The 10,564-nt window shown below is 38.3% G+C and overlaps 1 protein-coding gene and 1 long non-coding RNA gene across 5 annotated transcripts; both read left to right on the top strand.

The window, feature by feature from the left end:
* Window positions 1-1,884: 1,884 nt before the first annotated feature.
* Window positions 1,885-4,599, top strand: LOC307020336. The gene is made up of 2 exons (XR_013802841.1): window positions 1,885-2,232; window positions 2,942-4,599. It is a non-coding gene; the product is annotated as an uncharacterized lncRNA (long non-coding RNA).
* Window positions 4,600-5,426: 827 nt separating this feature from the next.
* On the top strand, window positions 5,427-10,470 carry spata22 (spermatogenesis associated 22). 4 transcript variants are annotated; one of them, XM_079651613.1, is made up of 8 exons: window positions 5,427-5,537; window positions 5,930-6,023; window positions 6,873-7,010; window positions 7,298-7,487; window positions 7,819-8,191; window positions 8,307-8,427; window positions 8,521-8,618; window positions 10,007-10,470. In XM_079651613.1, exons 2-8 carry the CDS (start codon window positions 5,957-5,959, stop codon window positions 10,196-10,198), a joined length of 1,179 nt encoding a protein of 392 aa, XP_079507739.1. In that variant the 5' UTR covers window positions 5,427-5,537; window positions 5,930-5,956; the 3' UTR covers window positions 10,199-10,470. The 4 variants fall into 4 exon arrangements, with proteins under 4 accessions (XP_079507739.1, XP_079507737.1, XP_079507740.1 ...); XM_079651611.1 differs by having other exon boundaries at window positions 8,304-8,427; XM_079651614.1 differs by having other exon boundaries at window positions 5,440-5,537; window positions 5,976-6,023; window positions 8,304-8,427.
* The last annotated feature ends 94 nt before the right edge of the window (window positions 10,471-10,564 follow it).

The following is a 10,564-nucleotide window of genomic DNA, read 5'->3' as shown; positions in this document are numbered from 1 at the left end:
TATATATATATATATAATAATGATTATAATAAAAACATTATTATATATAATATGTAGGTATATAATATGTTTTGATCTCTTAATCTATGCTTTGTGTCCTTCCCTTCACACAGGTACACCCACAGGGCCCCATTCTGACGGCCATTTTGGCTGCACTGGTTAGCTGTTGAGGCTGGTGACAGCAGAGGCTGAAGTGAATAGTCAAAAAAACTACATTTATGAAAAGATAAGATTCTGTGGTACATATAAATGACATTTTTGGGGGATTGGACTCTCTAGTTTAAAAATGATAGAAAAGCATACCATACCTTGTGCATTTTAAATGTCCTATATTTCCGCCTATGATTTATGTGTGTTTAATTGTTAATATTACAAAGATGGTAAAAGGTATGATATAATCTTTGCTTTATTTGTATGCCTTGCCTCTCTGTGAATATCTAGGCCAAATGTGGTGACATCCTGATCATTATTTCCAGGGATACATGGGATAAGGCCAACACGGCCCCCTTCAGAGGAGACCACATTTTCACTATTTTCGGTTATGGGAAAATTCCAAACATTAACCAAAACAAATATGTTTTGCAGTAAAATATTTGTATACAACCATCCGTTTCATAAACTAGACATATTAAAGTAATGAAAAAACATGGTTGTGCTTTGTTCTACCTCGGGTAGGGGTATCTCGATAACTAAAGCCTTTTTGGGGGTTTGTTCCTCCACTAAATGGTTTGATGACCTCTTTAATAAATTGACCTCTATAGATTATTAGTCAACACATGTAGACAGCAAAGAGGTGAGTCTCTAGTTGAGATGCTTTTTTAAATAGACAATTGGTCCGCTATATTTGTTTGTGAAATGCCCATAAACTTAATTAAACTGTGCTGACAGATTTTTTTTTAAATAAGGGAAAAAAGCTTTTCTAATGCTGATAGTTTGTGTGAAGTGATTGTGTTTGTGTAAGACTCATGGTTTTGTGCACCCTGCAAATTCTGACAAAAAATGAAAAGGGTGCTGACTATAAAGATAACGATTTGACGATTTTTATAATTCTTCCCCCACACTGAGAAGTTAGGAGTAAGTATTGAAATCAAATCATATATGTATTTAAATTCATTCAGACAGACCAGGTAAAAAAAACAGCTAGCTGTGAGTTATGTGTATATTGTTTTGCTCCTGGCAAGCAAGAGGAAGAGATTACAGACTACATGCCAGTCTATAGATTGGCCAATACAATTAAATAATTTCTACCCATAGGTAGTCCAAGCCATAAATCCTTCTAAACAAAACAGCATCATGGTTCCATACTATGTACATTAAATATCTGTATTTAATGTAAGTGGTATCTAATTATGCGTACTGACAAGATACCACCTACTCGTTCATAAAAAACGATCTCAAACAAATGATGGGGCTGATTCATAGAATCATACACGGCATACAGTAACATTTGTAAAATGTCCCTGGAAAGTTGTGTGCTTCCAAATTCGAAAAATGCACCAAATATTGGCACTATACGTTACATAAAAGTAATGTTGTCCATATTTTCAACCAAAATTCATGGCCGATTAAATAGAGAACCGCAGTGGCGCGTCGTAAAACCCGGAAGTAAGTTAGCATTTTTAGCACTTCCGGTTCCTTCCTCAAAAAGCAATGCATTTTTTCCATAGGGTTTTGGAAAATAGCTCGAAATAAGGTCTGTGGTTGACACAAATTTAAGAGATAAATCACGTTTTGTTCTACGACATTAAATACATCAGCAGTGACCCCACTGGGGATTTTTGAAGAGTTTACGTGTCTGAAAAACGATGGTTGTTACTGAGTGGCTGAATAGGACTACAGAAATTGTCAAGGCCGTTTTACGTCATTACGCCGAACACGTAAACACTCCCGTTAAGTTTGTTTTCCCCTGTGTTCTTCTTGAAAGCAAGTAGCTGCATATCTTTAGTATCTGTACATCTATATCTGACCATTAGAATCTGCATTTTAGAAAATTGTCGTTTTTAACACCGTAATTTTACAAATTATAGAATAATTAATTACCAGTGTTTTCCAATTTTACTCTGCAGTTCGTTTCGTTAGCTAACGTTAGCTAAAGCTAGCGCTACTAGTTAGCTACGCAATGGTTTGTTGCTTTGCTCCGGGTTGCAGCCACAGGTCTTCGCATGAAACGTGCTTGTTCTATCGTTTCCCGGCCGATGTTTTCCAAAGGGGAGTCTGGATTCGTGTCATGAGGTAAGCTGACGTTACATTTTTCTCCATGTCACGGTGAAATGTAAATGATGGGTAGTGACTGTATCGCCGTTTTAGAGATGGCGCTGCTGAAAAGACCGCAACATAAGTAAAGATAATGAATACATCCTATTAAAACCTGCGTGGCTTATATGATAAGTCTAATTAGTACAAGCAGAATAACGTTTCACCATGTAACTAAAGATTGTAGTCAGGGAAATCAGTTTGACATATTGAACTAATAACAAATCACCTCTGACTGGCAGAGAACTCTCGGCTCCATAGCTTCTCTTGGACGTAAAATCACATGTACATTTTACATTTATATTCAATTTAATATTCCATCCCTCACATACTTTTGTATATATAATAACTTATATTTTGTTTTTCTTGTTATGCTGCTGCAACACAAACATTTCCCAAATTGGGATCAATACAGTAATATCTTATCTTAATTAATTAAGAAATATAACTATTATAATTAGTGTAGCAGCTGACACCTATTTTCAATATGGATTAATCTACCATTTATTTCTTTAGTTCAATTTTCATCTATAAAAATGTCAAAATAGTGAAAATGTTCCCGAGACTTATCGAAGTGCAAGGTTATATCTTTAGATGTTTTGTTTTAGCCTATGTACTGTATGTCTTAATGCTCTTATATGTGACGGTGTGACTTCCATGAAACTAATATTTTATATCTTCCCAACAGACGAGCTGACAGGAAACCTAACCCTCTAAAAACCACAACATTGCAAAGGCGAGTACCGCGAATGTAAATTAAAAAAAATTCACCATTTTTTTATTTCTTCTTCTTTCTTGCAGTGAGGTGAAGCTGACCTTGCACTTGGTGCCAGTAAGGATGTTCCTCACGCAGGCTGAATGTTTATCCTTCCTTACTGACACAGAAGCCCTTGATTTGCAATGCTTCACTAATTTTCATTTCCCTGGCTCCGTGTGGACACTTTACCTCCAGCACAGCGGAAGACCCTACCAGACCATCTGGAGATGCCCCCAACAATCCTGATAGGGAGAGCCACAAATCTGACTCATGGACCTGCATCTGGTTTGCAGTGGTGAATGCCCTGACGCCCTCACATTCATTCATAGTCCCCCACTGTACAGACAAAACACCATCAAGGGCCTGTTGTTGCCCTAGCACCCTGGCAATAAAGGAAGCAGTCACACGCTTTGACCTCAGGACAGCTCCAAAGTTGCTGGCAGTCAACCTTCCTTTCCTGAACAAATGCCAGTTTGGGTTGGTTCGCTGACCAGTGGTAGCCACCTGAATTGCCCTCTGTTGCTCCTCAGACAATGCCATGCTTGCCACAATTGCCTCAGGTCCCTGATGCCCAACAGATTTGATTATTTCAGGAACAGTAAGTGTTTCCAAGCTGCAGTGTTCCTCTTCTGGCTCGGGGGAGAGAAGCCAAGAAATTCCTGAAAACCTGCCCCCGAGTCTGTCCCTCAGCCAGTCACGATCTTCGGAGGTGGGCTCTCTTGTGAGTGGGTTAAATTAGTTATTGGTTTCAACAGTCACATTAAAACAGTTACTAAATCAGCCTATTATCACCTAAAGAACATATCTAGGATTAAAAGACTAATGTCACAGCAGGATTTGGAAAAACGTGTCCATGCTTTTATCTTCAGTAGACTGGACTATTGCAATGGTGTCTTCACAGGTCTCAATAAAAAATCTATTAGAAAGCTGCAGCTGATTCAGAACACCGCTGCTCGAGTCCTCACTAACACTAAGAAAGAGGATCACATCACTCCTGTTCTGAAGTCTTTACTCTTGTTCTTCACTAACACTAAGAAAGTGGATCACATCACTCCTGTTCTGAAGTCTTTACACTGGCTTCCTGTATGTCAAAGAATAGATTTAAAAATACTGCTGCTGTTTATAAAGCACTGAATGGTTTAGGCCCAAAATACATTTCTGACCTCCTGCTAAATTATGAACCATCCAGATGTCTCAGGTCTTCAGGGACTGCTCAGTTGTCTGTCCCCAGAGTCAGAACTAAACATGGAGAAGCAGCATTCAGTTATGCTCCAAATATCTGGAACAAACTCCCAGAAACCTGCAGGCCCGCTGCAACTCTTACTACTTTTAAATCCAGGCTGAAGACTTTTCTTTTTGTCGCTGCTTTTAATTGAACTATTCACATCTTAAACTGCACTGTAACTTTTATCCATGTATTTTTTCTTTTAATGTTTATTTTATTAGCTTTTCTTTTTAATGACTGATTTTAAATGCCATTTTCTTAATGTCTTTCATTTTTTGTAAAGCACTTTGAATTGCCTTGTGTTGAAAAGTGCTATATAAATAAACTTGCCTTGCCTAATAAAGATTTCATGTGACACATACAATTGATTTGTTGATGGGAATTAATGTGAATAAATTAACTCTAGGTTAACGGTACTCTTGCTATCACTACTCACCGACACTATAAACCTTGTCCCTCATGCTAGCCCTGACAACACCGGTAAGCACACCTTCATCTAAGCTGCACTGTTACGTGTCCTGACTTGTAGTGGTTCTCTCCTCTGTCTACATTCTTCTTGTCATCTTTGTAAAACGATATCAGACTGGTAATTGACACAGCCATGACTTCTAGTTAAATTCAGTGTGGCTAAAATGAAAAGCTTTGTTAAAATATGCAAGCATGCGAAAGTCAAATTCAGCTTTATTGTCAAAAATTCTACATGTGTTATACATCCAGAAATATCGAAATATCGTTTCCCACAGTGTGACATGTATACATAAAACAAAACAAAAAGGGCCTAGATAAACGTGGTATACATTAAACAAAACCAAAAGGGCCTAGATAACCGGGGTATACAGTTTAAAATGTTAATATATTTAATTTAAAGTGTTGAAAGTGCAGTTTCAGTGCAAGTCAGTTGAAACGATCTTAAGTTGGCGTGACGTTGAAGTCGTGCGACCCTGCTGCTGTACTGGCTTGTAGTTCGTTTATAGCATAACGTTAGCATCCCGTTTTGGCGACTAGATTTATGATTCAGAAATTATAAAAGTAGGGTTGACATGTGGAGATTATCCGGCTGAACAAAACGTGATCCCTCTCTTAAATGTGTGTCAACCACAGACCTTATTTCGAGCTATTTTCCAAAATCCTATGGAGAATTTGCATTGGTTTTTCAAGAAGGAACCGGAAGAAGTTTACATCCGGGTTTTACGACGCGTCACTGCGGTTCTCTCGAGGAGATCCAACTTTTCTTGTGGAACGTGAAGGCAACACCTGTTTTGGCGCGGGTCGTTTTCCAGGGTGCTGAACTTTGTCGATGAGGTAGCAACTTTTCTTATTTTGCCAAAAAATATTTAGCAATGGATTTACTAGATAATTTGGGGATGAACAATTGAAAGACAGTTAAAACTTTAGTTGTATGCTAGGCTACTAGACGAGTTGTTTAGAGAATAAGATAACATTAGCGTGTCAGCTAACTATCATAAAGCTAAGCTAGCTAAAAAGCTGTACAGTTGTTGCTAAACTGACAAAGCAACCGAATATAAACTGGCTTAAATTGTCAAGTCTTTCCAACTGAGTTATCCCAGCACTTGTTAACTTGTGAAGAGGTGGGACCAATATAAACCAGGACATCAGTTTTATTGTATTATACTTTATATATTATACACAGTCTATAGAGTAAAAAACGACCTGCGTCTCCTCGTGTACCTCAGGTAATACCCCCATCTCAGGTTAACTAGATGAGCTATTTGTCTCCAGCCACCACAATGAGGAGACAGGAGAACCAGCAGCCCAGGCAAACAGCAGGTTAGTTAAATAGATACTTTACAACCCCTCACTATTCATCTCCTATTCATAGTCCTGTGATATAACGTAAATACGAAGAGTGGTCTAAAATAACTAAGTACATTTACTCAATGTGTTGTACTTAAGTAATCGATTGACATATTTGTACTTTACTTACATTTTTCTATTTAATGCTACTTTATTATTTTACTACAATACATTTCAGAGGCAAATGTTGTACTTTTTCCTCCACTACAATTGTAACACTCACAGTTACTTTTTACATAAAAAACACAGGATATGCTTATAGTATAATGCAGTACTGTACTACTAATCCACACAGTATTTCATGTATCTTCCTTTGTACCACATTGACAAGCTACAATACTGAAGGCTCTTACATGTATAAAAACAGCATTATATAATACACTTAATAATATAATAAGGTGAAAATATCAACTGTGCAACAAGTACTTTACTTTTTATACTTGAAGTAAACTTAGCTGATAATACTTCTGTAATTTATTTTATTATTTGTATTATTTATTTTATTTTGCATTATATTTATATAGTGTATTTTGATGCTAGTACTTTTGTACCTTTACTTAAGTAACATTTTGAAATCAGGACTTTTTCATATAATTGAGTACTTTAAGACCATATTGTTTGTACTTTTACTCAAGTAAAGGATCTGAGTATTTCTTCCAATACTGAATACAAATAACTCAATACAAAATATTGAGTCGAGATGATAAGTACGCTTATTGTTATATATAAGGAAATGTTGATTGGTTTTAATCCTAACATTATAAATATTAACATTGCAGTCAGTCTGATATGCTGATATGTTTCCTCTGCTGTGTCCATCAGGCTGCATGTCTGTGCCGCTGTTCAACCAGAAGAAGAGAAGCAGAGTTCCTCTGACCTCTGCTCCCTCTGAGAATGAATTCTTCTCCCACAGTGAATACAATGCAAGCAGCAGCTCAGCTGCACCTCACAGCTCTTCAGGTGAAGCATTCAGCTCTTTAAGCTTGCACTGTATTTCAGTCACTCACCAGGTGGCAGTATATCCAAAGAAAAATACATTAAAAAAAGCAATTATTGCCTGGCTTTGTGTGTTGTTTAATGCCTGACTGCTCAAAATCCCCATCTACTGTTTAATCACACCATTAAGTCAATTTTATGTTAAATATAAGACAATATTGTAAAACATCTCCCCGTTAATTAAGATTCAGAGCTGCAGGTGGCAGAGGATGCTATAAGATTTCCCTCTGAGAATGTATTTTTTCCCTCAGGTACATTTGGATGTTACCAGGCCTCAGGTCCGGCCTCTAGTGCTGCACAAAGCACCCAGTGGAAAAGGCAGGACGTCCCACAATCTGCTCCACCCCCGCAGTACGTCAGCAACAGACCTGCTCCGGGCCCTTCTCCTACAATCAGAGCCTTTAAACCCATAGCTCATCCATACAAAGTTGGAGGCACAAGGTACTTTTTTTTTTTATTTGGCGACGGTTAGTATAATCAGTTAACCATTCAGACACATGAGATACAGTTTTGCATGGGACATAAATATGGTCACGACCACTACTGACACAGGCAATACATAAGCTGTCACTATGAGCCGCAATATGACTGTAAATTGATTTGCTCACAACCAATAATAATGTACCTGGCTAGCATGGAAAATGTTTAAAACCGCAGATGAATTAACTAAAATGTTGCCATTTCAAACGTTGATTGTGACTGGTGTTTGGTGTGTGCTTGTTTTTTTTCTATCCCGATAAGTCAACATTTATTTATGTATTCACATTTCCAGCTCTCAGGTGGGACAGCCCAGCAACCCAGGGAGACCGCAGGAGTTCAGCCCTGGTGTTAACTCCACACAGAGCAAATTTAAAGATCCCCACTTCAGCGAGAGTACACCAATGAAGCCAACACCCTATTCTGGGTTCTCTCCGATGGCTCAGCAGTCATCCTACAGACAGCTCACTCTCAACAATCAGTATCCCATGCAGCCCAGACCTCTGGCTGCTCCTGTGCCTCCCCCCAGCAGGCCCTCTGCTCGCCTTGCAGTGCAGCCACAAAACAAATCCTGGAACTTTACCAACAGCTTCGGCCCGCAGAGACTTCCCTTTGAGGGAAACAGCAGCACAATTAAATCTCAGGCTGCACGACAAACTCACAACCAGGTAGAATAAATATCTGCAAAGTGTATAACTGATCATTTTAAATAACTTAAAATGTGCCAGTTATGTTCAATAATATTGTCCTGATCACTGCAGCATTTGATTTTGTTCTCAGCAGGACAAATTTGCACAGAAGCCGGCCTTCGAGACCTCACTGAGGATCCTGACTTCAGTCATTAATGGCATGAGACACTGGAGCCAGTTTAAAGACAAAGTCCCGTACTTATTTGAGATATTTGGTCAGTTGAATCAGAATTGGCAGTTGTATCTGATGTGACTATTAAGTATTTCTAAACACATTTCATCTGACAGGCTGTGCTCTCCTCCCTCAGCTACTCTCGACTCTGCGGTCACACTGGGTCGCCACGGATCCAAGAACTTCCTCATGAGAGACGGGAAGGCGGGGGTGCAGTGTGTCTTCTACGAAACTGTGAGTTCCCTTTAGCAGTGAATTCATTCATTTGAGTTTTTCAGAAGACTTAGTCCCTTTGCACTGAGTCCACTCAGCATTAGACACTATAGTATGACTTTTTTGGAAAAGATGATTTGGTGTTATCCACGTTTATAGTGATGATTATGCTGCATTTTGTTATTCTGTTTATATATTGTACATTTTATTAGTATGTATGAAAATTATCATCCTTATCTTCAAAAGCACAAATATAATTCAGTTTAAAAGGATGTACAGAAACACCTTTTTGGTAAACTATGAGATTGAAGAAAGGTGATTGAAGATGAGAAATGATTGTAAATGTATGTATAAATGTAAATATGTAAGTAGGAATATCTTGCAGAAATTATTTAAAGGATAATCATTGATCAGTAACGGTACGTCCACACGGCGGCGTGCGTTGAAGCTTGCCGGTGGGCGTGTCTGGTGCGCGACGTACAACCAATCACATCTCCCGCCCCGGACACACAAGCACTCGGTTTGATTGGCTAGGGCTTGTACTGGCATATGATTTGATTGGCTGGCTTCTGTTGAAGCTTGAAAAGTTGAACTTTTCTCAACTTTCAAAGCGAGCAACGGAGGCAAAGCGACGGAACCACAATGCAGTTCGGCAAAGTGTGACGTCACCCCATTCAAAGTGAATGGGAAGCGTCTCCGTTGAAGCAACGCATGCTGCCTGCTCCCTTTCAGACACATATGATTTATTATTATTATTAATATGAACATTTGTATTGAATATATTAAATATGATGACCATATAAATATAATTATGAATATTGATAAATACTGTATTCTAATGATACGGTATTCAGTCTTTTTCTATTTAAAAGTTTTTTTTTTATCTGTTCGAAATAAAGATTTAAATGAAAAAATGAAAATGAAATCCTTGGTTAGATTTAAAGGCTTTCACATCTATTTAAATAAAACAATCTGGAGGATTTACTTAATAATTCTGATTCTGGAACTATATTGCTCTTCTTCCTTTTCACTTGACATTGTTCCCCAATGGTCCAGTGTTATTTTTATCGGATAAGTCTTGCATCAATGTATTGTTGATCCTTTTGTTTGATTCGTGATGGTCGATTTCTGTTTAGCTCCCCCTAGTTTTACCTCTGAAGTGAGGTATCAAGTTTAATAGGTTAGGTATTCTGGGGTGAAATGTCCAAAAAATCATATTTTTGTTGCTAAATGGCACCCTTTTTTTATGGATCAAGCCCTGCATATTGCCGTTCTTCTTCTTCCCCTAAAAAGGTTTCCAGGGCCACATAACATCATCAGCCACAGACCTCTGGCTTTTTGTGAATACTAACAAAGAAACTCTGGAATTTAACTTGACTTCATGAATTTTTGCACCTCTGTTCCAACAGGAGCAGGAACTGCCCCGTCTGATCCGAGGTCAGGTGCATCGCTGTGTGGGGAACTATGACCGCAGCAGGGACGTCCTGATGTGTGTGTCCGTCCGCCCCGGCCTGCCCTCAGAGCTCAGGAATGCTCAGGAGGCCGTGAAGGCCTGCGACGCTGAGATGAGAGGGCTGGTCAAATTACTCAGTGAGGTCTGAGAAACATTACTGTGGCATCTAAACCAGTACGACACTGTTCAGGAAAATGATACTAGTGTTTGATGAGTCGTTATATATTAATAGATTACCGTAGTTAGAGTTAGTAGTTTAAAAAGAATGTTTTAGGTATTATTAAAGTTTGTTTTAGCTGTGAAGGGCGCTGTTGTGCTGTTATACTGCACTTTAACAGTTGAATTCCTTTGCAAAGGTTTGGCTTTGATGTTCTTATATTTATTCAACCCAAAATGAAATTAAAGCTTCTCTTTTTGTAAGTTCTGAAATATTTTTTTATTAAAAAGAAAAGTCACAGAACAGCAAACATCGTCTGGAGGTTAATGCAGTTAAAGCAAACACGAAGAGGTAATA

This window comes from Notothenia rossii (genome assembly GCF_949606895.1).
Source record: "Notothenia rossii genome assembly, chromosome: 9".
Classification (NCBI taxonomy): Eukaryota; Metazoa; Chordata; class Actinopteri; order Perciformes; family Nototheniidae; genus Notothenia; species Notothenia rossii.
The sequence above is the reverse complement of the archived record's forward strand: the minus strand, read 5'-3'. Positions and strand labels throughout refer to the sequence as shown.